Raw genomic sequence first — 27,877 nt, forward strand, 5'->3', positions numbered from 1 at the left:
CAAAGAACCGGAACAAGACAACAAGACAACACAAAGATCAGCCTAGTGATGCCAAGACATAGGGGTGCGGGGCAGGAGAGAGAGCGGTATGTGGAGCATGAGCAGGGGGCAGCCCCAGGGCCTGCGTCGGGGTGGAATAGAGGCAACATGGAGGAGAGTGGGGGCGGGAAGGAGAAACGGGATGAGGCAGGAGCACCTCGAGGGCAGCCGAGGAAGAAGCGGGGAGAGCAAGGGCAGAATGAGGACAGACAGAGGACGAAAAAAAAGGAGAGGTGAAAGGCAGGCTCGGACAGGCTGGGAACAACAGGCAGGCGGATCCCCGCCGCCATTTTCCTGCCCTTTCCTCTTTTCTCCTTGCCTCGCTTTGCCCCCCGGGGGAAAGGGGAGAGGACCTGAAGGGGGAGTGGGGACGCAGACAAGGACGCCCCGGTCCCCCCAGCACAAGACAGCAGTGGGAGGGCTGCGGGTCGCCGGCATGGAAGACAGAAGGCCACAGAACTGGGCCGGGGGTCGCCTCCAGCCACGGGGAGACCCCGGCGCAGGGGGAGAACAGTGGCGGGTGAGTCCCTGCCGCCATTTTCTCCCTCCCTCGAACCCTCTTCGCGCCCCCCTCCCAACATGGCAGCTTCGCCTCGGCCGCGGCTCCTCCTCCCGCCCCGGGCCCCTCGCACGGCGGGGCAGCACTCCCACCCGCGGCGGGCACTGGCAGGAAGAGCGGGGCTCGCAGCGGGAGCTCCACGCCGGCGCGGGGGCGGCCTAAGGGCAGGGGCAGGAGGGGTAAGATGGCGGAGCCCGGGCGGGGGGCGCGCGGAGGACCCCGGCACTCACGTCCTGCTCGGCGTGCGACTCCCCTGTAGCTCGAGCGGAGCGGAAGTGACGTGCGGCGGCATCGCCGCCCTTGTCCTGCACCACGTGGGAGGGGCGGTGGCGGGGGACGGGGGAGGCGCTTAAAGGGCACGCGGCTCTTTGTTACTCGCGTGCGTGGGGCTGCCGCCATCTCAGTCCCGCGGAGCACGGGGGCTCGCGAGGGGCGGAGGAGAGCGCGCAGGGCAGCCCTGGTGCTTCACAGGAATCGTTTAAAAATAACAGCAGGCACTTTTTTTTTTTTCTTTTGTTTTCCCCCACAGTCAGTTTTTGTTCCCCGCCCCCAGGCCGCAGCGGTTCCTCGATGTAATCGCGGCAGCAACGCGGCGGGGGGAGCGCGGCCGGACACCCTGCCTCGCCGCTCTGCATGGGCGGCCGCAGCCGCTCTTGAGGAAGGCGCCGCTTCCCCTTTTGAAAAGCGCTCGCTTCCCCTGGGCCCGCGGCAGCTCTGCGGCCCAAACCCACCATATTTGCGTGAAATATATGTGTGCATTTGTATAAAATATAGCCTGTGTACTGTTAACTCTCCTGTCTGAGAGCCCTGCCCTTCTCTGTAGTGTATAGGCACCAAAATACACTATGTTTAAAGCACCCTGCCCAGGGCGTCTGCCCCGTTGCAGGTAGGAGGACATCAGTAGCCTTGGTTGGGCAAGGATGTGATAGCTTTCAGCATAAACCGAAATGGCACTTGCTAGGAGGAAATAAATAAATAAAGTAGCCCCTGCTTCAAAGGGGACTTTCAGCTGCTTTTACAGACCCAGGAGGCCAGCTATGGGGTTGGAGCACCCATGGTTTCATGCAGTGCCTTCCTGTGTTGCCTAGCTGGAGTGTATTTCCGCAGGTGATGAGGTTTAAGCACGTTAAAATATCATTGTAGCTGCTGGATCTTAACATAGAATAGCAGGGCCAGTGTTCATGCCAGTGAGTAGCTAGTTGTGCTGTAAGCGAGGCGGGATGGACTGAGGGTGCTCCAGGAGCCCTTCTTGGTTTACTTGAGTGCTCTTGTCATTGTTACGGCCACCACAACTGCACTTTTGCTACCAACAATGGGAGCTTTTCATAAACAAAGTCATTAGAAATAATAAGAGGACCAGGCCTAGTCTTGGCCTCCAGGTGCACCTGTTGCTGATAGAGTGGGTGATCAACTTCTGCAGTTCCAGGAACAGACACCTCTTAATTAAAATCAAAATTATTGACGGTGTAATTAAAATGAAAAGTTTTGGCCTTCCTAGATTTCAAAGATTGTTGCTCATCAGCCTGGGCCAGCAGGATATACCAATGTTTTAAGTGGAGATATCTCTGACAATGAGCATTAATGCCTGTAAGTCCTAAGCAGCATTTTTGAAAAGGTATTTTCTACAACCATGAAGGGAAGGAGGAGAGATCTCTGGAAAGAAGCACCTGAAAGAAGCACCATGTTGTATTCACTATGAGTTCAAGCAATCTGTCCATCTTCTCCCTTCCCCCCCCCCCTTTTTTTTTATTTGAAAGCAGGATTACCAAAAATACCAAAATACACAGCTGCTACCATACTCTCATTCTTTGTAAAATAAGATTATGTTTGTTTAAACAGAATTAGAGCATGATGAATCACATATCACTACTAAGCAACTATCTAATGTAAAAACATGTAGCTGTGGAAAATGAGTGGGTAATCCTATAATATCACATACTAACACCAACAAAAAAGAAAAAAATCAGCAAAAGATGATCTCCACATATGAGTTATTAAGGAAAAAACTCTCGAGCTCTGACATAGCTATTTTAATGCCTTTACTAACTTTTATACTAGAAAACTCTGTTGGCTCTTCATAATCCCCTTCTGCTTTTCTTTCTTAAAGGTAAAAAAATGGTAAACAAAGAATGCTAATTTCTTAAAGGCATTACATACAATTCAACAGTTATTCTTGTATTTTTAATCAATTTCTTCAGCCTAGAAATAAGTCAAAACGACTGAAAGCAAAATTTTCTGCTAGACATAAATGGGTTAATTTCTCCCACCTGCAGCATTTCCTCCAAAGCAAGCACCAAGTTTATTTTAACAGTCAAATTCCCAAAGATTAGGTCAGCTGGAGGAAAGGAGGATTTGCTGTGACAAAGGACTTAATAGTATTATCTTTTTTAAAAAAAATAAATTTAAAGGTAAGTTTCTTTGAGAATTATTTTGGTAGCTAAATTTAATGACTATTTTAGCTTTCCAATAAATTGGCTTTACTATAGGTTATTTTATTTTAAAAACCATGAAAAATATACTGAAAATATGATGAAAAATGCTGGCTTTAGAAAAAATGGGCCCTTTATTTTTTTTCCAAGGTAAATTTCTCCTGTTACCTTCTGACTGATTCATCTAGCTATCCAAGGGGTATAGTTCACTTTCTAAGCTCTTAAAATAGATTTTTGTAATGGGTTTATTCCCTGCTCACTTTCCTTCAGTAGTTGCCTTAAAAGGACTTAAATTCTTTTAGTTACTGCCTGATTACCTCATTTCATATCACAAATGTCTTTTGCTGAGGGAGATGTTGATCCTTTTTCTTCAGAGAGAAATTTTAGCATGTGGATTTGAACAGGAATGCCGAAAAATGGCAGCTTGTGTTTCTGATCATATAGCAATAGTTAACTCTGTATTTTTTTATTCCTCTAATTACAAGTCGTGAAGCTGGTGTGAAACATTTGGGGAAGGGCAGAAGGGGCAGCTCTTTAAAAACTTTCAGCATTCAGAATGAAAATAATATAAAAGGTCAGGGGAAAAAAAAGTGGACGATGAAGGAGAAGTTGGCCTGTAATAAAGATACTAATTTTACTACAGTGTCAGGAAAGAAACAGTAAAGGATATTACTAGGATATACTGTTGTTTCTGTACCATAGCCAATTTGTTTCCTGTGTGTGACATGTATTTGGAGTTTGCATTAACAGTTATATAATTTTGTGTTATACTTCAATTTTGGGATGTTGTTTATTTTTATGTTGCACTTTAGTATTGTAAACACTGTTAATTTCATATATGATTTAATCATTTATTAAAATATGTGTTGATACAATCACCATTCAACTTTCAAAACCTGTTGTTAAAAGATAAGTTTTGTTTTGTTTTAATCATTTATATCTATTTAGTCTTTTTCCTTACCAGTTGAAGAGTAATTTACAGTGTTCTTGATAAAGTAGTGAATTCCTTAGGTCTGTATAGCTATCTGAAATAAGCTCCAAGTAGGAAGATGGCACTGGAGTCCTGATGCTGATATATAGCATAAGGAATTACAAACAGAGTACTAAATACTGAATGACTCTCTGAGGAAAAGATGTGCAGTTTTGGTTAGGATGCTCTTTCCTTACTGCACAGGAAAGATCTAATCTATTTAATATTCTGCTGCCCTGCCCTCTGGTGGTCAAACAAAGTGCAGCTGAGAATCTAGTGCTTAAATATCTGCAAGGTTGCCACTAAAGAATCTTACCTGCTTGGGATACAAAAAAAAAAAAAAAGTCTATGTTTGCTCAGTTTTAGTGGCTGATAGGGAGGGTGGAAGAGGTTTAGTCTTTTATCCACTGCATTTCAACTACCCTTTTGCAGTCTTGTGGTAACTGCAGGAGACACTTACAACCTGGATGTTAAAGTAAAATAGTAAGATTGATGGTACTGCGTGTCAAATGTTGATTTATTTTAACCGTATGTTGGAGATGTCCTTTCATATGCATAAAATGAAGTTCAAAGATTTGTTTTTCTGAATGTTAGCTTGCCTTTTTTTTTTTCCCCATGATATTTTTAGACTTGTTGAACTTCAGAGAAATGGCATAGCTTCACTATTTCATAACAAAGTGAAGTTTTATCTTCTGATTCATATTTTCATTTTGGAAATCCTTAGCTATTCTTCTGTAATTTTAACAGGGACAGAAATGGAGAGGTTTATTTTTCATATATGATAAAAAATCTTTTGAATATTTTAGTAAGTCTTTTGTTGCCTAACTCCTCCCTTCACACGCTTTGCAGTTTATCATTCCATTCATTTTCATTCCAGGTAAAGATAGAAAAAAGGAAAAGGTCAAAATGCCCTAAAGGATCCAATGTGAACTTATTACTGTTTTATTTGTGGCCAATCTGATACACGTGTCATGCAGAGATGCAATCTTGTTTTATAATCCGATGAGGTTTTTTTAAGTATAGACTACAAACCTGATCCTGCAAGCTAGTAGTAACAGTAAGAGATGTTACATAACGGTTCACCAAGAAGCATCACGTTCTTACTAGGGAATTGCTGATGGAAAACACTTCATCTGCAGTAATGCTCTGCTTTTTTTTTTTTCTTTCTTTCAAGAAAAAAGGGAAATATTTAATGTTTTGTCCTATCCCTCTTGATAAATATGACTCCTAAAGTGTTATGTTATAATCTCTTTAAAGTGATATATGCACTGAAGATTCAATATCCAAAATTAATTGGGAACAGTAATCATTTTTTTTCCTTAAATTCAGCTGTATCAGGCTGCAAAATGGGAGGTTATGCACAGATATATGCAGAGTTGAGATCACAAAATATAGAATGGAATATTTGAACTAGGGCTCCTAGAAATGACTTGTACTGAGAAATTACAAAACCTAAGACACAAATCAGTATTGAGAATAAGAAAACTTTTTTCCCTCCCCCCCTCTTAACTTTTGGAGCGAAAGATTGCAAGAAATGAGTAAATGTTCCAAATTCACATAATCAGTTCTGAAAAAAATATGCAACTACAAGTCTACTCACTTAAAAATTAAAACTTTAGTATTACAGGTTTAAAAGGTGTGTAAATAGCCATGTGTGTATGTATACATATAGTCTTATATTTTTAACAAAATGTGCATTGAATGCTGTATATTTATCAGTATATAAGAATATATGTAACTGCAAAAACATGAAAGTCTTTGGATCAAAGAAAACCTCAATTTCTTTTTTCCTTCTTTTTTTTTGTCCACATACGTGATCCAGAGATGTAATTATGAACATTTTTAATCAAAACAACGAGGGATAAATGTCTCACCTAGGTGTTCCAAGACCCACTGAGGATGTAGTGACACAGGTCACACACCGATACGATCTTCTGCGAAGGATGTGTCCACAGCCCTCCTTGGAAGTGCTCTTGGGTTTTGCTTGAGGATTAGGGCTCTCTTTTATCTTTCAAAGTAGTAGCACTGAAATGTCTTTACCGATTTTTATAATAGAAAAAGTACATTGACCAGAAATGCAAAGCTCTTATGTCACTTTCAGTGAGTTGGCAGGGGCGTTTGCATGTGCAGAACTGTATGTTATCTGTATTGGCAAGCACGTTATGTTCAGGTGAGAAATGGCTTCCATTTTTCGTTTGCGCTATGAACACAAGTTTCTGTTGGTGTCTTACAGCCCAACAAGACTGCTAGTGCTTTGGGATCTTTCATGAGACTTGTAAACAATCGCAAGTAGGCACGTTTTTGAGTAGTTGCGGCTTATTTGCAAAAAGCCCTTGTGGAAAAAACAGAGACTTCCAAAATCACTTTTGGATTAATCCATATCCATTTGGAAGTAATCTGGAAGCGAGCATTTTATGAGTCTTGCTTAGTTTAAGCGTGCACCGTAGTGCCGGTGGCGTACATAGGTGAGGCAAACGTATTTAAAGACGTTGCCTAAGCAGCCCCGTGCACATGTTGGTGGGTGAGAGGGAGCAACGCGCCGGGGCAGGGCGCATGGCGGCCTGCGCCAGGCGCGGGCCCTGGCCGGACGAACTACCCCTCCCGAGAACCTTTGCACATCCCGCGCATGCGCGCGTGCAGGCCGCGCGGCCTCCCGGGGGCGGCGGCTCCGCGCGCCCTGCCGTGCGGGCGGAAGGCGGAGCGGCCGCCGTGGGCTGCACTACAACTCCCAGCGGCCCCCGCGCACATCTCGCGCATGCGCGCGGCGGCGGCCTGGCAGCTCTCCGCCGTTGTCGCCGTAGGTGGGTGGGTGGGGGGAAGGGAGCGAGCGCGGCGGTGAGGAGGAGGAGGGAGGGAGGGGGGGGGTGAGGGTGAGAGTTGAGAGTTCAGCCGCCGCTGTCGCTGCCCGCTCGGACCCATGATTCCCATATGCCCGGTAGTTTCGTTCACCTATGGTGAGTAACGGCGCCTCGCGTGTCTGTGTGTGCGCGGAGAGGGAGGGCGGCTGAGCGGCGCGGGGGGAGGGGGTGCGCCCGCGTGCGGGGCGGGGGGGGGGGAGCGGTGACGGGGGGTAGGGGCGGGGGGTCCCGCGCGCCGCGTCTGACCGGGCGCTCGCGCGCTCTGTCTGTCCTCGTCTCTTCCTCCCCCTCCTTCCCTCTCCTCCGCCTCCTATTCCCCCCCCCCTCACCCCCCGCCCTCTCCTCCTGCCGGGCCTCCTGTCATGGCCCCGACCACCGCCGCCGCCTCTCGGTTCCCGCCGCCACAGTGCCCAGCCGGCTGGGAGAAGATGCCAAAATGGCCACCGGCAACTACTTCGGATTCACCCATAGCGGGGCTGCTGCCCAATACAGGTAACGGCCGCGACCCTCCCCGCCCTACCCTGCCCCGCCCCGCCGCTCCCGTGGCCCCGGCCGGGATCCGCCCGCCCCCTGGGGCGACGGGAGCCGCTGCCCGAGCCATGGGGGCCCTTCTGTTGCCCACTGCCCCAGGCACCCCCGCCGGGGACCCCCGCGCTTGTCCAGCCGCCCCTGGGGGGGGGCCCTGTGCTCTCCGTACTGCCCTCCCTGGGGAGGGGAAGCATGGGGATCAGCAGCAGGTCCCGAGGCCCTTAAAATAAAATGGCCACTTGCAGGCAGCATCACCGGCGAGCTGCCGTCTCCTGTCTCTCCTCCAGGGAGGATGGGGATCGCGCCCCAGAGCCTTCGCTCCCCGCTCCAGTCAGTGCCGGAGGAAGGAGCCCTTGTTAACGTAACCTAAAATAACACCCACGCAAACTCTGGGAGATAGGGTGGATAAGGGGGAAGCAAATCAGGGGGCTTTGTCATTCCACTAAAGTGATGTTAGAACTAACATAATCCTATCTAGGAAGCTACATCACATACTGCAGAGGCCCAGTGCCACTCAGAAATGTTCCTTACTCAGATATCTCAGAGCAGGAGGAGGTCTTATGGTGGAGTTCGGGAACCTGTAACTGTGCATCATATAATGATGTACTGCCTTAGTCCTTGTGTGTCAAAGATTGTACATCAGTGTTTAACAAGTAATAATAAGTGCTATAAATAACAATAAGTGTCATACTTTCTGTGAATTGTTGATTTAGCAAAGACTAGATATCACCAGGAAAAATTTTACAGATTTGACTTATATTAGAGTAGCATATTGAAGCACCCGTTTGAATTTATAGTATTGAATCTGTAATAAAGACCATCCCTGACTCCTAACTCTTGGTTTACATTTTTAAAAAAACAATAATAATAAAGAAGAAGAAAGCAAACATATGCAAGCTAATTAACAAACTAATGCCAATATATGCTGCTGTTAACTGCATGATCAAACTTACCCAATTTAGATAATTTAAGAGAAAGAATTTTTCAGAGGTCTTGACTCCTGAGATTGCACTTGCATTTTTTTTTTTCCTGGAAATGGACTTGAAGTACATCATTTTCAGTTGTTAGCAATATGTAATAATTAAAATGGAAAATCTTCTAGTTCTTTTTTTGATGAGGTGCTGACAATATGTTCTACTTGAGAAATGCTGTGAAACTTGAGATTTGGTCATCCCAGGGGAAAAAGGAGATTCCAGCTAGCAAAGATAGTTTTATTTATCTCTGTGGGGGCAAGTTTTGTAAGAAAAATTATCTTTAGTTATAGAGATTCATATGTGTATAGCTGAGACATGGAGACTAATTTTTAAAAAGGATTATTCCTTTTCACTTGTGGGTGGGAAGTCTATAGACTTAAGAACCTGAGTAATTCGTCTAAAGCAACAACTCATGCAAAATTCCCTTTTGAGTTGTTATATAAAAACTTTAATAGCAATAATGCTTAAGCGGAAACCTCTTTTCATAGTTAATCTGAAATGTGTTCTTGATCTATGGAAACTATGGAAAAACTGATCAAAAGAAGTTTTTTCCTTTCCTGTCAAAACTGCAAGATATTCTTCTGTGTATAGATTAGTGAAAGATACTGTGTCATCTAAATGATTTGTATATTCATAGAATCTCAAGTGAAGAGGCATAGCAATTGTTAAAACACTCCATAATATATAGCAGACCTCAATATTTTGAGCCAAAAATACAAGAATTACTTGGAGCATCTCATGCTCCAAGATTTGGAGATCTTCAAAACCCGCTTGGACGCAGTCCTGTGCCACGTGCTTTAGGTGACCCTACGTGTGCAGGGGAGTTGGACTAGATGATCTCTAGAGGTCCCTTCCAATCCTAAGCATTCTATGATTCTATGCTCGTGATAAAAATTTTAAGGATTTTGGTGAAAATGAATATCAGAACAGAGAACTTAACTTCTTAAGGCAGATTTGGGTGGTTCATATTAGCTTATTTACTGTGTGCTGCAAAGTGTATATTCCACCCCAGTATATTTTAGAAAGAGATGATGGAGGCAGAGGAAGGTAATAAAAGATTTAATATTATAATAAGCCCTGTAAGATTGCTTACAGCATTCGAAGTATCACAGATTACGCAGGATGATCTGTCCACATCCATCCATCAGTGAATAATAGGTGGGCCTCAAATCTACAAAATTTTACTGTTTTGATGTATACCAGCCAGAAGTCCCCATGATCTAAATTTTATACCAAGTAGTAAAATTGGTAGATCTTTAAAGGAATTTTACTCAGTGCTCTCTCTCTCTCTCTCTCCATGTGTATATATATATATGCATATATGTATATATATATATATAGGATCCTGTTGGTTTCAGCACATCTGTGACAAAGTGCAAAAATCTGTGTGAAATTCTTTTTAGGATATGGGCCTTTCTTCGACTATCTTAAAGTATGAAACTGTTAAATATTCAGCTGACAATTGCAGAAGAAAATAACTTCTTGTCAGAGGAAGAGAGTCTAAATAGTTTATAAGAAATTATTTCAAAGAGGACAGTCTGCCGTACCAATTAAATGAGGAGTTTGTAGTTGTGTTTTTCACTATTTAGTTCTGGACCCATAGGAAACCAATATAAACCCTGTGAGAATATCCCTTTATCAAACTGACAATATTCTAGTCCATGTTAAAAGCAGTGAAGACGTCACATATTAGAAATACTGGATCCATGGAAGTTACATCTTAAAAATAACAGTTAAAAGACAGTGAAGCTGTTACTGGAATAGAAGTCACTTTACATCTTGCTGTAAATCGAGTTTAGCTATGTCCATTGTAGATCCTTGAAATAGTCATATTTTCTTCATGTGAAGAGTAAATTAAAATTTCTCCAAGGAGTATAGTCTTAACACTAAATAAGAAGAAAGGGAGTAGAAGAAAGAGTGTTCATATTTGTTCATAAATCCTATTTTTCGTATAGTATGTTTGAAGTCTTGCCTCACTTCATATTTAATCAAAGGCAGCAAAAGAGCTAAGTGGCCTTTAAATCTATAAATAATGGATTAGAAGCATTCTTGTTCCTTTGGTATTGCCACAGCGTAAAATTTCCTGCTACCCTTACATACAAAATTCTTTATGGGAACTATGGAGTAATAGCATGACTTAATGAGAGCAGCAGTAGATTATGCAAATACTTATAAAGGAAACTTCACGAGTATTTTGTTACTATTACAATTTGTGCTTTTTTGCTAGTGGTTGTACTAGGATGTAATGTCTTGAATGCAATGTTAAACTCTTCTGTTACTTATTGAAATAACTGTATTAATCCATTTGTTTAGGATTTCCAAATAAATATGAAATTTGGTGGTGCCAGCCCACTTTGGCTGGATAGGCGGGTGCACACAAATCACCTGAGCAGCTATGAGTCCGTATTTGATTTGAAATGAACGGTCTGATTTTGGAATATCTGTCATGTGTCAAAACAGTAGTATTCTTAATTTCATGCTAGGGAGGGTCATAGTTATCCTTTTATTTTATTGTTGGCTGTTTGGATTAAGGGGGTGCTGGTGGAGAGATGAGAGTATAGAGAAAAGTTCTGACAGGGAAGTGAGTTTTTGTTTGCCAGCAAATGTGGTGGTCCCATTTAATCATCCTTGTGCATCCTTGGTATCTTTTAAGAAGATAAAAATAATTTTGAGTTTCTTCTTAGTCACTCCTAATGAGACAGATCATAGACTGGAGATTATTGAGTAGTTAGAAGGGCTTTGGTAACTTTGAATTGCAGTATATGTACCCTCAAGTAGCATTACTGTTAACTCAGCATCATGAGCCTTTGGAGCCTTTCCAGAGGAAACAATTGTAGCTGTTCAGGTCCATAGGATGATGCTGTGAGTTTAAAGATGCAGTCTTTCTCAGCCAAATGAAAGTGAACTCCTGCTATTATAGCTAGTTTGGCATCCAAGCGCAGTGCAGGGTGTTACCAGACATTCAACGCTATGGTACAAATGGGCAAGGGGAGATGTGTGGTGGATAGGTTTGCCAGTGTGAAAAGGTTGGGCTTTTCTTTTGTTTGTTGTGTTTTCCTGCATGCTACTGTTTTTAACTACCTTTACTATAGTCTTATCAGAGTCTGCCCCAATTATCTGTTCTTTACCTGAATCATGATTCCAAAAGCCTTCAACCTTTGAGGTGTTAGGGGTGTAATCCACACGGGCCCAGTTGCTCAGGTTTAAAGTGTTGCTAAACATAGTGCAAACTTACGCTGGTGGACAAGTGTAAGTATAAGGACAGTACTGAGAAGGAGTCAAGTCTTTTTCTGAAATGAAGTTTTACTACTAGATTTAAACTTGTGTTAGGAAAAAGATATTTATTCTTCTTATGGTGGTGTAAAAACCCACTCTGAAATGCCCGGGAAATTAATTTATTCAGGATATTACCATTAGGAGAAACCTACCCCCATTTTAATGTAAAAATTCCAAATGCCTTTTCCATGATTTTTTTATGCCACTGCTGTCTTGAGTTGCGTCCTGTTTAAAGGTTATGTATTTTTATCAGAAGAGACTTCAGTTAATATGGGAGAGATGCATCATACTGCTTCTCCTTTGTTCAATCTATATTGCCTTTAATTGCCATCTTAAACGAGCTGATCTAGCTTACTTGATACACAGAAGAAGGCACCAATAAACTAGTGTTATTTACACAGAGATTTTGATAGACTTATTTTCAAATCAGTGAGGTACCAGTCTCAAAAGGAGGTGAAGAGCCTTGGGTTTGTTAACACGGGCTCTCTGCCAGCGTGAGCTAATGACACGGAGCCACAGAGAGGTGGTGACTGAGCAGGAAAGGTACCTCTGTAATCTGTTGCTTTTAAGAGGAAAGTCTGCAAGTTTCCAACAGGCTTACATTTTTAAGGACCAAGCATTGGGGGAAGCTTTCCTACTAAAAGTATTGAGGTCCTCTATAGTTTTATGTTTGAATGGTTACTTACAGTTTAACTCTGATACAGAGTGATGTGCAAATCTTTGTCTGTTATTTAAATGGAGCAATGGCAGGGAAAAGAGTAGCTGTGTTATTGATACCTGGAAAAGCTAAGTTGGGACTTACGGCAGCAAATACAGACTGCTTTAGGAGCTGAATACAATTTCCCTTGCTAGGGAAGTTTTTTTGCAATTTTTTTAAACGGGGAAAATTTTACATCTACCTGAAAAACTTCTAATTGTTAGCATCTCATTTGTCTTGAGCTATTGTTGTGAACATGGCTTTTAACTACGTTACTAAATAAATAAAATCCGTGTTTTGGTACAGATAAGGGACAGCAATATAGACAGTGAGATAACCATTGTGTGTAACTGAGTAGAGAGAAGTTGAATCAAGGCACGTGTAGTACCACGTGCTTTAAGCCACTTTTGTGATTCACAGCAAGCATCACGGGAGGGAAGTGTTGTAGTTTGATTGGATTTAAATCGGGTAGTGAGAATAAATGTACAGATTAAAAAGCAGGAAGAATGTAATGAAAGCATAAGATTATTCATCTTTGAGATTAGTAATTGCTGGTATATATTGCCAATATATCCAATTGCAATAAGTATTTTTTTGTTCGTAATGGAATGACACAAGGAAACTTTAAGAGAAGGGAAAGGGAAGCTTAAAAATGCTACAAGGGGCTTCCTTTTTCAAGCCAAATGTAATTAGGCAATATCATATGTTAAATATGTGAATTATGTTGTAAATATGAGCTACTAAAATTTGTCAGGTTGCAAGAGCGGATTGAGCATTTATGTACCTTCAGATCTCCCTTGGGTATCCCAGTGAATTGCATTAGGAAGTGTTCTATTCACAAAATTATAAAATTAGAAATTGATAATTTTCAATATAATTCTAAAAAGATATGTTGTCAGTGCTTACAGATTTTGGATAGTTTGGTCATACTTGTTTAAATCTTCACATTCTAGTAAAAAATACTCCAAAATCATATTTCTAAATAGAGCTTTGCTATTTTGTTACTGATAGAATAGCCTATGAAATTTGAGAAATGCAGTCATCAAATTTATTTTTTGTACTCTGATATCATAAATTATATTATAAAATATTCTTAGAAGTTTGATTCCAATCAGTAAGACTTGATTAGTCTTCACCCCTAGTTAAAGCTACTCGTGCACGTTACAAATTAGTGTTTGTGTGTGTGTCTGTGTGTGTGTCTGGTGTGTATAGCCTAAATGCCTTGCTAAGCTATCCTAAAATTCACTTTTTTTGCATCATAGAACCTAGAAGCAACATATTTTTGGAGTTGTGATTTTTTTGAGGAAGCTCACAGTTTGAATAGAGACAAAATAGATTTTTAATCCTGATCTTAGCTACAGATCAAAATAGTACTTTTTTTAAGAGCATTTTTTGGCACTCTAAATGCAGCTGGAATACGAACAGTGTTAAAAGTCTTTGTGTTGGTTTTACATAGACACATGCGAGAGATCTTTTGTTTTGTATGCCTTGCGTGCATGTGAGTATGAATTGCACTTATTACACAGTTACATTAGTTTATGTGGTAAAAAGCAAGGCTTATAAGGAACATTTAGCTGTTGTGTTGAATGCTGCATAAATACGTCTCACATGCTATGTATCCTCATGGAAATAGACTGCATTTTTTCTGGTAATGGATTTCTGTGGTAGTGATTGTTACATGTGCCTTATTAGAATTTTTTTAATGCACTTCCTACTTCACATATATGCTAACTGTAAGAAATAATATGTCTTATAGTCTCAGGTCGTCTGAAGTGATTACCTAGGCACATAGCATTATGTCAGTTTTGCATTCTCTTGCTATTGTTAACTTTGAGAATTAAACAAACAAAAAAACACTTAGAAGGTTAACTCTTTTGTTTTTTACAAAGTCAGTCTCAATACTTTGTTAATAGAAAATGTCAACAGCTGGAAATGAAGCAGGAGAACAGGAAACCTCTAGAAGAGAATTCATTATTTGTTTTTCAGAAATTATTCTCTGTAATTATTGAGCTGATAAAAGTCGTTGGAAATTCAATGCTTTTATCGGTGTTAGTTTTTAAAAGTAACTAATGTACTAGATGTAATAATTATAATACAAATTTGCTTCTAAGCCCGATTTTGTGAAAAAATTTTGCTCATCCACAAACATTTTACATAGCTATTTGAATTGGACAAACCTGTATATTTTAAGAAATAGGGAACAAAGACTTGCTAAGTGGACACCAATGCTTCAATAATGCTGGTAATCAGCAGCTTCTGCATCCTAGCTAACTTCTGAGTTAAAATAATTTCAAACGTTCTGCCAACGCTCTTTCGTATAGTCATATATGCCAAAGTGTATCAAAAAACATGGTTACAGTTTCCTTGGCAAAGATCTCTTCATACAGGAGAGGTTTGCTTTTTAATTGCTTCTTGATTTTTTTTTGTCTTTCTGTCTGTCTGTCTGTCTGAAAAGGGAAGCAAAAATTTCCGGCAGAAATATGAAATTAATTTAGTTCTTCTAATAAGTAAGTGGTAGACATGGGGGAATAGTGCTCACTTCCAGGTAAGGTTACCTGATGCTACCTATTTTGAGAGCTTATTCTTAGGATATGTTTTTTGTTGCTCTTCCTTTTTAAATAAATCTTAGACAAATGTAAGTGTTCAGGCTGGAATTCATCAGGCTGAATATCTGCCTAGAATTATACTTTTTTATTTTTTTTTAATTTGGTTGTTGTTTACATCATTCTAAACACTGCCACTGTTCTTGCAGTGTAGGATTGGGTAGATCTTCACAGCTTCTTCATGAAAATCGTTAATTGCGAATGTACACAACAATATTAAATGTTGACACGGTGAAAGTAGCTGTGATCTCAGTCCTATGTTCAGGTTATAAAATATCAGAGCAAAACACCCACATGTCCTGGGAAAGCTTTCTTTTATGTGCTCCAAGGAGTTGACTGCAGTCAGTCTTATCTAGGAGGTTTAATAATATAGTGGTATTTAATAATATGTGGTACTGCGGTACGGCAATTATGAGTAATTTATTCTCCTGCTACTGAGCTTCTTTAGGTAGGATATGGAAGACAAGAGCAAGCTAGGTATACATCAGGATATAAAATGATTAAATAGGGGCAATGTTACTTGAGAGGAAGAAGCAAAGAATTTGGAGAAACGAGGTTGTGCATGTTAGCAGTTTTGGAGGGGTAGGGAGAGACTGAAGAAATCAGCTAAGAGGCCAGGCTAAGGTATCCACCGCTAAACACATCTGTGTAACCTGGAGCCAAACACTTGAGGGCAACATGTAGAACTGGCCGTGGCTGGCACGAAAGCACATTGAAATAAGAGTGCAAACTGGAAGATGAGTATTGGAGATTGTGCTGTTCCTAGAGAATAGAAGTAAGTGTGATGAGGAAGCATTCTTACTGGTAAGCTTTTTTTAAAAAGTGTAATAAATAAAATGCATTTCAATCAAAATAACTGGTAGAGGAGTTACCACTAGAGCAATACAGCAGGAGTACAATTTGAAGCTGCAAAGTCCTTCAGCACTAATGCCTCAAAAAGAGGGATGCTTTAATTTTGTTCTGACAATCAAGGTTTGTCAAAACTAACAAGAATTTTCATATGAAGTTGTCACATGAGTGGAGTGATCAAAAACTGAATTGGCTTTAAGGAAACAAATGCTGATCTAGAATTAATTTGAAATTATAGCTTTAATGAGGTAAGGAAAAAGTTTACACAAAAAGAGTGCTCAAACAGTGAAACAGTGTATAGAGAAGTGATGGAATCTCCATTTTTAGAGATGCTGAGAACCTGACTAGCCAAAGCCCTGAGAAGCCTAATCTGACTTCGAAGTTGACTGTTCTTTGCATGTGAGATTAGGCCAGTTGACCTCCAAAGCCTATTTCAACCTAACTTACTCTGTGGTTTTAAATTGTGCCTAGTTTGTGAGGCTATTTGGAATTAGCAACCTTTCATATGAGAACTGGAACTTAACTCTGAGGTGCTAATAGGCACATTAAAATTGTTTTTGGGGAAAAAAAATGACCTGCAAAGAAAACTGATCAAGTTGTCAGGTCAGTGAGTTCTTGCGTGCCCGCTGTGCTGCGGTAATTGCTCCTTGTGTGTTGTTAGTCACTAGAATGTTCAGAGTAATTTCAGCTCTTTTGCCTGCTGTGTTGAAAGATTAAACTGAATTATTTTCTTTGCTGTGATAACATGCACGTATACTGTTAGCATAGGTCAGCTCGTATATGATTGTAAATCATTGTTACTTGATCATGTGCCAAAATCCTTTCTTTATCTGGACTAAGTTGACGTACTTAATGTGGTACAGTGTGGAAAAAAGTAGAAAGCTTTAAGGTAGAAATTAATAGAAGAATTGTAACAACTGGCTAGAGGTGGTTAATAGAGTTAATAGAGTATTTATCAGATGTGAAAAATTGCCAGTGGAGTTCCCTAGGGGTTGGTCTTGAGTCTGCCCTTAATATTTTCCTTAGTACATCATGTCATGATATTTATTGCAAAGGAAGTATTGTCAGTACAGAGGTAGCTTTACGGTAAGACAGCTCTGAGGAAGCTAGACTGGAGAGAAAACAGTGTGTGTAGGAGGGGCAGATGCCACTTCTAATCATCTTGCATATAGTTATTGTTGTACATGTTCAAGAAAGAAGAGTAGACAGTAGTAGAGTGGGTAGAAAGATGATGAAAGAGCAGATAGTACTTACTGGGCAAGAAAGATAGAGGGTAGGGAGCCTGACAAAGTAGTCTGGGTGAAGGTAAGTTGATATGGGCAAAGGTGATGAGACACTAAGGACCAAGCAAGGATAAAAACTTGTAAGTTAAATAATACGTTTTTGCACAAGCTTTATTAGTCTAAAATAATTACATGAACATGTCAAGTTGTCCTAATGATGGAAGTTTTTCAGTGAGACTGGGGGGGAGGGGAAAGAACCTCATAAATGTAGATTTTTAAAAAAATGCATTTCTATAACATACTTATATAACAATACTTCTTCTAAAAGTTAAGAAGCAATTGATATTTTTCCTGTAATCTTGCAAACTCGATCACTAGCTCTGCATGATGTTACAGAAGCAAGGGGAACAAGTTTGCTAAAGTAAACATGGTAATAGAATTATATTAGCCTTAGAAATCAAATGAGTGGGGCTATTAATTCTATACGATGATAAAGAACTTCATGCAAAATAGTTCAGAAGAAGTGAAAGTATAAGAGAATCTTGTTAAGAGTCTTAGTGATAATGATCATACTCTTATTACAGTGCAAGATACTGAAAACTATTAGGTAGTTTTAATTATACATTCTGAAAACAAAAGCATTTGATTGATGTACCAACTGCACTGTGAAATGTTTTGTAATACTCACTTTATTGTGGCTTTATGAAACTTGAGCCTCGTGAATGCCTCCTGCTGATGTCCTATTCTTTCTCCCCACTCACAGATGTGCACCTTGTGCTGATTCTGGCACATATCAGACCAGTTTGAGCCTGCTGAACTCCAATGTGTTTAATGCTTTTACCATGTTAGTAAATGAGCCTCCCCCAAATTCTGCACAGCTTTCTGCCACATCCACAGCGCAGCATAGCCTGACAGGCCCCAGAGCCAGCATGAGACAGATCCAGGTGCCATTGGAAGGCTAGTATATGGGAGGAGGCAAGAGTGTGAGTGGACACAGAGCAAGATTTTCCTTTTTGAGAGAATTGGATGATTAGATAAGTTCAACTGCAGTCTGAGTTATTATTTAAGGCCGTCTTCTCTCTCTCGCTTTAGTATATTTTTAGTAGATGTCTCTGACACTATGAGAGTATTTCACATACTGTACTATTGCAGCCTAATAGATTATCATTCATCTTACCATCATATTCTTACTGAGGCTTTTTTGGTGGAGTTGCATTTCTTACCTTAAATTGATAAAATGGTAACTATCTCTGTGTCAAGTAGGAGACTGGTTTAAGTAGGAGTCCTGTTAAGGCCTGTGCAAAGAGTCCAGATTGAATTTGAATGGAATGCAAGTGATCTTTTGAGAAACCATAAGCCAGGGGCTTAAGATGGGAGAAAATATGAAGTACAGGCATGTAAGTCTAACGGTAATAAATTTTTGTCTGTGTATTTCTGATGTTAGAATGTCTTTTTTGATATATTAAAGTTAATGGACTTTTCTGTATTCACAATGACAAATTCAGATAAAAATGAGACATACAAGTAGAAGAGTCACGGAAACATCTTTCATGAGTGTCATATCTGCAGTAAAATGTTACTGTTTTTGGTGGTTATGTCAGAAAGCATATTGTACTCTTCAGGGAAGATTGCCAGGGTCGTAATAGCAGTCATCTTCCTTGAGCTGAGTGGCTGTTTTTCTGATTTTCTGATGCTTTGTATTGTGTGGCAGTGAGCTCCTCTATGAATGAGACCAATTTATGCAAGTGCAAACTTTTGTGGGAAAAGCCTCTTATCAGGGATTTAAAAAAAAGGTTTCTCTGCCAGAAGTTGTGAGCTAATTTTCATGGGAGCCTTTAAAAATCTCGTCACCTTAATAGTTTATTAAAAAACATCATGCAAGTGCAGCAGGTCAGTCATGAGCTTTCACAGAAAAGTAGCGCTTTTTTTTTTATTTGTCAGGTTAAGTCAGTTTTATCAAAGAACTACTGAAGCACTTAGACTTGCTCATCATGAAAAGCCCAACAGATTAAGACTGTTATGTTATTTTAAATAAAATGCTTTTCTTCCATTGCTTTAAAATGAAGATCTTACTTAAAAGAAATCCCTCCCCCCTCTTTTGGTATATCTTTATACACAAAAACTTCAAAACGACACAGCCTTTTTAAATGGGCTGTAAATAAAAACCCTTAAAGTGTATGTGTAAATAGATGGCTGTTCTAGGTACATTGTAGAACGGAGAGTGTTAATCAGGTTGGGTGTTTGATATGTTTAGGCATTATCTTAGTATGTTGGATCAATCTAATTATTTGCTTGCTGTTCTTTCCCAATATAGCCAGCAGCCAGCTTCAGGGGTAGCCTATTCCCATCCAACTACAGTTGCCAGCTACACTGTCCACCAGGCCCCAGTCGCTGCGCACACCGTTACCGCGGCCTACGCGCCCGCGGCAGCTACAGTTGCCGTAGCCCGGCCTGCACCAGTAGCTGTTGCAGCTGCTGCAACAGCTGCTGCCTATGGAGGTTACCCTACAGCACACACAGCTACAGATTATGGTTATACGCAGAGGCAGCAAGAAGCACCCCCACCACCACCACCTGTCACTACGCAGAATTACCAGGTAAATGTTTTAAAAAAACATATTTGTGTCATGGGATTTTTAAAGTATATCTTGTTAAAAGGGAGAGGCTTGTTGAGTAGAATGGTGTGATATTTAAATTATCTTTTTTTTTCATGAATCGCAGTTTGAGACAAATTCAGGCTGCTTGGTACCTGAAACTAATAGAAAGTGTGAGGTGATGGCAACATCATATGGCCCATATAGAGGATTATCAGCAAGAGTACTACAGCATCTAAGATTTACACATTATTACACTGTGTGGTGAACTAAGATTTGCCTCTGAGTGATGCTGTGAATTGCTGCTGAAAAGGATATAACTGTCTACTGTATGCTAGCCCAGATGTTCAAGTCGCGTGCAGAGAGCTGAGACATGAAACTGATTCAACTGAAAACCCTATTCTGATAATGTTTATGAGAGGTGGAACTAGTTCCTTCATCAGAGCACTGGCTGCCACAGGAATTCTAGTATCAAATGAAAGAGAGTAGAAGCCTTGCACTAGGAGAAGAACTATGCCCTCCTCTGCGACTGAACACACTTGTGAGCTCACTACCTAAAACCTTGTCTGACTATGGTCACTACAAAAGGGAACTGTTTGTCTGTTTTATTCTCACCCGGAGCTCTGCTGAGGCTTTGCTTTTGTTGTGGATCTAGCATTCAGTGTTCGCTGTCGGCCTTTGGATGGGTCAGTTCTACGTAATGATAGAATGGAAAATTAACCACCAAAGAAAGTAGCTATCACTGGCCTGACAGGCTAAGTCAAGTTTCTTTCTTCTGCCCGGTTGTGAAGCCCATGGAAGAGGTGGAGGTAGAATCATGCAAGGCTGTGAGACGAGGGGCAGTGGCACATTGGGCGTCTTGCTAAATTCACTGGCTTAAGTGTACTATGAAATATGTTTTTTTTTTCCCTTGATTTTTTTTAATTATGATTTATTTCTAGGATTCGTATTCTTATGTTCGATCTACTGCCCCAGCTGTAGCTTATGACAGCAAACAGTACTATCAACAGCCAACAGCAACTGCTGCAGCCGTGGCCGCTGCCGCCCAGCCACAGCCTTCGGTAGCTGAATCGTACTACCAAACAGGTGGGTGGCTCAAACTCCTGTCATGCTACAGTCAGTATATTGCTTTTGTCACTTTAAAACTTTGATTTTTTATATTTCACATTATCCTGTCTTTTATCCTCAGTTTTATCATGTATTCCCTAATAGCATGTAAAAAAAACCCTTAGAACTTGCATATTAGAGAGACGTTTGCATGACCTTTGCATTCTGTTGAGTTTTGGAATCTTATAGAGTGCACTCGGAACATATTTCCAGGCAAACTTGATGCTGTTGATTTGTCTGAAAAAAAATGCTGAACTAGGTTGAAAATAGGTCTGTGGAAAGTTCGGGTAATACTTTGGTTAGAGTTGTTAGCAAAGTTTAAATATGCAGTATATTTTAGTAAAATGATTGATCAGGTTGTCTGATAAAATGACTGGATAGCCTAAAAAAGGACCAGGGAGCAATCTGAAGCTTATTAGTGCCAACTGTGATGTGATTAAAAAGTTAGTATGATATATAGCTGTGGGAAGCATAACCATGACTATAAAAAGAAAAGTCCTTGTTTGTTATGTGTTTATTTCCCAGCATGCCATTAAATACCACTTAATATGATTCACACTTCCTCAGCTAAAACATAGTTGTTCTTATACGTGTTTATTTTATATCTCAATTAGCTCCAAAAGCAGGATATAGCCAAGGGGCGACTCAGTATACTCAAGCCCAGCAAACACGGCAAGTGACAGCTATAAAACCTGCGACTCCAAGTCCAGCTACAACTACATTTTCTATATATCCAGTATCCTCTACCGTGCAGCCAGTAGCAGCTGCAGCTACTGTTGTTCCATCCTATACTCAAAGTGCAACATACAGTACGACAGCAGTTACTTACTCTGGTAAGAATTTTACATGTTATGTTGCTGGCATCTTTGCAGTTGTTGAGGAGAGAATCTAAACGGTCAATATTGTAGTGATTTGTGCTCAATTACATCATAGTCTACTGAGAAGCACTCAGACATTCAAATCATTACCTCAGCAGACTATTTTGGTACCTGTGTGAAAGACGTTTTTGTGTGTTTTTAAGTGCCTATTTTGTCACACATGTGAATATACAAAGTATTGGCGTTGTGACATGCACAGCGTTTCATGACTTCTAATAAGGGACTGGAGAAGAGATGGTGGATAGAAAAGAAGACACACGAATCTAGCCTAGTGAGCTTGGAAGGGATCATGCTATCATCAAACAGCAGTTGCAAGGATGAGGAGGAGCAATCCGGCTCCAATAAATCTTAGAAGTTTGGTTGCTTTGACCCAAAATGGAAGGAGAATGGGTTCTAAGAAAGAACTTTCCTTCAAACATTAGAAACTGAAAACCTGATTAGAAATTGAAAGAAAAAAAAAAAAAGCTTTATGGCCAGATGGTTATCAACTGGCATATTATAGCTACCTTGAACTTTTTGTTTCCTTTTGTTTTCTGTTTAAAAAGGGATTTTAAGACTTGCAAAAAACAGAGCCTGATCAGAGGATTAAAATAGTTGGACCAGTAGATGTAGAAAGTTTATGGGAAAAGTGGCTCAAAGGTATGACAGCGCAGTTTCCTTGATTTATTCAACTTTGATGATAGAAATCAAGGAGTGCATAGTCAAGGTGTGCTGCTGAGGTGGTAGTGAGCAAGCAGCTGCTTTGCACTAAAACAACTTAAATCGGAGGAGTAGGATATAATAGGACGATCAAGTTTTGTCTTTAATAAAAGGTTGTCTTCTCTTTTCCTAGACAAGTTTTTCATGAGTCTTCAATTTGGAACTTGCATACCAAATTTGGTCCTAAAAGATTGTTGACTTCAAGTGGCATTTGATAAATATTTTATAAAAAAAAAATCAGCTAACATCATACTCAGCGTTACCAGATGTCTTAGGAAATTTCATATATTCTATAGGGAAGCTTTGATATATCTAAATGCATAAAATGTTATGTCCACAAAGGCATGTCTAAGATCAAGTATATTCCTGATAGCATCACCAGTATGCTATATTATTTGTATTGTGAAACATATAGAAAAATCTAGGCTACATAAAAAAAATCATGATATATTGTTTATATCTTGCCCTTCCCCCAACCCTGTTGTGCAGCGTGCTTGACATTAGTGTATTATGTAATTGATACATAATGTACAGTGATGTAACATTTATTTTATTTTGATCTTTGAGGTACCTCTTATTCCGGCTATGAAGCTGCAGTCTATTCAGCTGCATCGTCCTATTACCAGCAGCAGCAGCAGCAACAGAAACAGGCGGCTGCAGCAGCTGCTGCTGCTGCTGCAACAGCTGCTTGGACAGGGACCACCTTTACTAAAAAGGCACCATTCCAAAATAAGCAACTGAAACCAAAACAACCTCCCAAACCGCCCCAGATTCACTACTGTGATGTTTGTAAGATCAGCTGTGCTGGCCCACAGGTACCAGTGTTATGTAATATTCTGCTATAAATGTTAATCTCTATTTCCTGTGATTAAAAAAAAAAAGATACCTTAAGACTATTTGTTAGTTTTTAAAGATCTGATTTTGTTCTTTTACTAAGGAAATAGTTAAAGGAAAAGGTATGGTGTTATAGAAAGACTTAATACTACAAAACAAAAAGGTTTCTTAACTCAAACAAGGAAGCTTCAGCACTGGTCTCAGTACTTTGGACTCCAGAAATATTTTAAAGCTGGCATGTGATTTGCTCTTTATCATAATAACCTTCCTTACTATCAAGAGAATGCTTTGTTGAGAGATACAGAATCATTTAAACTTTGATTAATAACCCTGCAAATTTATTTGCTTTATTATTGCTTGTATTCCAGCATCTCAGTTTAATTTTGCAGTGAGTACAAATGTGTAAAAAGTGGGTGTCCGTTCATGCAAAGTGTTCTTAAGATTCTTTGGTCAAAACTGTTCTTACTTTTTAGGTAAAGCTGTCATTACTTCCCACTCTTTCTGCTTTCCATGTAGCTATTTTTGGTATAGGGACAAATCTCAACTTCTACATTTCCATTTCAACGTAGCTTTATTTATGCGCTACCTTGTTTTGAATTTCGTTTAAAAAAAAAAATCTGTTTGAGATACTTAATCACTACGGCCTTGCAGTCTAGAGAAAATTCAAAATCAGGAGTAGTTCAGCACAATGCAGGAAATTAGCTGAGATCCAGGATTGAGGAAATGGCAAAGAAGAAGAAACACTCACACTGTATTACCTATAAGTGGAATTTTGATATAGGAGAAGAATATTTCTTGGTCATGCAAGTGGTCTGCATATGCCTTAGAGCATGATATATAGAATAAATATTCACTGTAGGAAGTACTTACACAAAGCATGTGTTTTAACCTATGTTCTATATTATATGTATTCGTATGACAAGAGATAGACAGTGCAAAGGCAGCTTATGGTGTACGTGTTTTGTCATGTTTGAAACAGACTTATAAAGAACACTTGGAAGGCCAGAAACACAAAAAGAAAGAAGCGGCATTAAAAGCTTCCCAGAACACCAATAACAGCAGCACTTCTGCTCGTGGAACTCAGAATCAGTTGCGCTGTGAACTTTGTGATGTGTCTTGTACAGGAGCAGATGCTTATGCTGCCCATATCCGTGGAGCCAAGCATCAGAAAGTAAGTACTTTATATGCATCCTTTTTTTTTTTCCTTTTCCCGCAGAACAGAGAAAATTCACAGAAACAACATATTTGATATTATTTTGTTTGGGAATATTCTGCTTTTTGTTTCAAGCTCACATCTAAGTTCACTATTAGGAGGACTTTGCTGGGGAAAGAGGAAAAATTTCTTGGGCTATACTGTACTGTTTAGCCCAAGATTGCAGCAGATGTATTGAGGCAAGTATGAAAATTGTAGCAGGTAAGCATAGAATAAGATGAAAACAAGTATTGGTAAGTAGCATGGAAGCAGCATGCTTGTTCTCTCCTCTTTTTAAGTCCTTTCTTAATAATTCTTGCTTGTCCAGTACAGTGAAGCTCTTGGAGCACTCCAGACCATTCTAGGCTGAGTTAGTTCCAAGTACAAGAATTGCCTGATGTGCTCTGCAGTTGTGTTACCAACAAGCTCTGGGCACATCTTGCTTTTGCGTTGGGCAAGACTAAATTGTGCACCATGCCTGGTGCTCTTTCTTTCACAAATAAGTTCAGCCATTAATTTTTGGGGTAGTACCTAGTGATTCCATATATGTATTATTAAACTCCTGTTTGTAAATTTTAATAGTACTTTATTATCCCAGTATACATGAATGTAGTTTTCTCTTCCCTTAAGATAGTTGCTAACACCTGGTAATTTAGGTTGTCTTCTCATAGAAATGAAATCATGAAAGACTCCATTATTATTGTTGTACACTTGGAAAAATCTTGTGGATTTTAATTAAGAAGTTTTTTTGAAGATTTGCTTAAACTTAGATTAAGGGTGTTGTTTGAATTATAAGCCTGTATTTTAGATAGGCAACACACAAAAAAGTCTTTAAGGCTATGTATACATTTGTGTACTTATGACTATGTATGTGTGTGTTGTATTGAAGGCATGTTTTAGCAGATTTGTATTTTTATTTATCACTACTTTCATACCTATCACAATCTATAATTTTCATTTTGCATGCTTCATTCTTATGAATTATAAGTATCTCAGATTATGATTATCTGTCAGCAAGATGAAATCTTTTCTAACATAAGCATATTCTGAAAAGGCTTCTGCTTATTGTTTTTAAGAATAAGCATGTATATATCTTTCTGCTTTTTTGCTTTCTATGGGTGGGGTATTAAAGCGCTCCGAAAACACTTTCTTTATGCCTTCACATGCCTAGAGTGGGGAAGGGAAAAAAAAAAAAAGAAAGAAAAAAACTTTGAGGAATCTCTTCAGTTTTGCTAGTTAACCTAAATACTCGCTTTCAGTATGAATATTGTTACAACCGAGTTCTCAAATGAGACAAGGTTGTTGAATCTTGTGTTGCATGGCTTTTTTTTTTTGTAAAGAGTACTGGAACCCGAGTAGTTTAACATACACTGCTTTTCGGAGTGAGAGAAAAAAGCAACCTGGCAACAAAACCCTCATACTGTAATGATTTGAGCAGAATCCTTCTTTGGATTGTGCTGTCTTATAAGTTTGCTGGTTTTCTGTTCTTGTCTACACAGCTCTTGGCATACATATCTGAGTTTCTAAAGGGAATAAGCTGTCTGAAATAAATATCAAAGATTATATAACTCTTCACATGTAACAAATGACAAAGTATTACATGTCCACTTGTTTTCTGCCTGATCACTCTTTATAAAGAAACAGTAACTGACCGATTTGTGTGTTCCATGTCCATAGTGTTTAACAAGTAATTTTTGTAGTTGTCTTAGGGAGATCTTATGAATTTCTCTTTATTCTTACAGGTAGTAAAATTGCACACGAAACTTGGCAAACCCATTCCATCAACAGAACCAAATGTAGTTACTCAGTCTACTTCCTCAACATCTACATCTGCTTCCAAACCAACTGCCTCTGCTTCAAATATAGCAACTAGCAGCAGTACTGTGAACTCCTCTGTTGCATCCTCTGCAGTGAAAATTCTTACTCCTACGACAAACACACCACTTAACACAGCGTCCAACAACAAAACAACTTCAGCTGCTGCTAATATACCTGTAAAGAAAATATCTACACCGAAAATAAACTTTGTTGGCAAGTACAGAAGTCAGTCTTTATTTTGAAACCTAACTATTCTATAACTTTTTAAGATCTTAGTGCAGCAAATACAAATGTGTTTAGCTAACTTTATGCATGAATAATTCATATGTTTAAGAGGAGTACTGATAGCTTTTGGAAATAAGAATGTGCATAGAAGCTTTGCTTCACAACTGGTGTTTTCTGCACTTTTTTCCCGCCTGTCTGGCCTCTCTGGCAGGCTTCTCCATGCTTCATAAAATAATCTATTTCATACGTAGTAGCTTCTGCAGTACAGCAGATTACAGTCCAGTTGGTTGCAAATTTTTTTTACACTCTGGCCTGTTAAAGCAGTCTGCTGGCAGTTGGTGACTGGGCAGCTGAAACATCCGTACAACAGTGAACTTTTGAAGTGAACATAACAGACATCTAGGGATGAGAAGCAGCTGTTTCAAAATAAGCTGTTATGCTCTTGAAGGAAAACCTATGAATTTGCAACACTGGAGATGCAGGACCTTTGTCAGTGCAAAGATTATATGTCTCTGAAGTACTTTTTTTGGATCCACTTCCAAAAAGAAAGTCTGATATTCAAAAATGAAATTATTAAAATATATTTTCTGAGTTGTTTCCTTTCATTTCTGTCTCTTCTGAAAAAGCACAAATTGATAAAAATCACAGTTGCATAAAGCAGTGATTTTCTTTCTTGCTAAAATCAAGAACTAGTATCAAGTGTTTAATTTGAATGTAGTAAAATTTAAACTGTTTAAATGTTGAATGTGTTTACTTTTCTAAAACTAGGTACAATTTAATGTTTTAGTCAGCACATTCTTATCTGTACATAAAGTTTCCAGAGTGCATGTTATGTGCAATCATACTGTCATTTAATAAAAATTAACAATTTAAAATCTTTGATTTGTAGGTGGTAATAAGCTTCAGACAACAGGAAGTAAACTGGAAGAAATGAAATCCGCTGAAACTGTTAAAGCAGCTCCTGTTGCTGCTGTGCAAACGCAGGAAGCAAAGCCAGAGACAGCGTCTGAACCAGTGACTCCCACAGCTCTTGCTGCCTTGCAAAGTGATGTCCAGCCAGTAGGCCATGACTATGTGGAGGAGGTATTGATATGAAAATGTGTATTTGTAACTAATTTAGTGAAAAATTGTTCATCAGGATTATGAAGTAAGGTGATGACCCTTCAAAGACACATGTGTATATGTTCTCTTGTATATTCTATGTGTATCTTCTTAGCCCAGTGAGGCACATTGATTTGGGTAGTTTGAAATATGTGGCTGAAGTCTGGAATATCAGAATCTGCTGTAAATTTTTAAGCATATCCAGTTTCCTAAGCATTAGCAGTAATTCAGTATGTTCATATTATGATTTAAAGCTGTGTACTCATCAGGATGGAAGTTACCTGTTACTGCGGGGTCTCTGGCAGCACCGGAAGTTCTAATTTGAAAGTGTTGTCCCTTAATACAATAATTAAGTCTTTAGCATATTTTTAAGATGAGTAGACTTTATTCAAAGTGATTTATTTGTTTGCTTTGGTTTGAAAGA

At 39.5% G+C, this 27,877-nt stretch overlaps 1 protein-coding gene and 1 non-coding gene across 3 annotated transcripts in view; both read left to right on the forward strand.

The window, feature by feature from the left end:
• Positions 1-6,867: 6,867 nt before the first annotated feature.
• Positions 6,868-27,877, forward strand: part of ZFR (zinc finger RNA binding protein) — a 37,111-nt gene continuing 16,101 nt past the window's right edge. Inside the window, exons 1-9 of one of the 2 annotated variants that reach the window (XM_088527284.1) lie at positions 6,868-6,951; positions 7,263-7,347; positions 19,320-19,602; positions 20,541-20,685; positions 21,321-21,539; positions 22,851-23,098; positions 24,097-24,288; positions 26,052-26,352; positions 27,242-27,435. In XM_088527284.1, coding sequence (XP_088383410.1) covers positions 6,915-6,951; positions 7,263-7,347; positions 19,320-19,602; positions 20,541-20,685; positions 21,321-21,539; positions 22,851-23,098; positions 24,097-24,288; positions 26,052-26,352; positions 27,242-27,435 — 1,704 coding nt within the window. In that variant the 5' untranslated portion in view covers positions 6,868-6,914. The remainder of the gene's footprint in view (positions 6,952-7,262; positions 7,348-19,319; positions 19,603-20,540; positions 20,686-21,320; positions 21,540-22,850; positions 23,099-24,096; positions 24,289-26,051; positions 26,353-27,241; positions 27,436-27,877) is intronic. The other variant, XM_088527285.1, reaches the window with a different exon arrangement.
• Positions 17,365-17,501, forward strand: LOC148594247 (small nucleolar RNA SNORA66). Its single transcript, XR_015913530.1, has one exon. It is a non-coding gene; the product is annotated as a small nucleolar RNA SNORA66 (small nucleolar RNA).

Source organism: Tinamus guttatus, unplaced genomic scaffold (assembly GCF_059628265.1).
Source record: "Tinamus guttatus ecotype Peru unplaced genomic scaffold, ASM5962826v1 Tinamus_guttatus_pri_ptg000274l, whole genome shotgun sequence".
Classification (NCBI taxonomy): Eukaryota; Metazoa; Chordata; class Aves; order Tinamiformes; family Tinamidae; genus Tinamus; species Tinamus guttatus.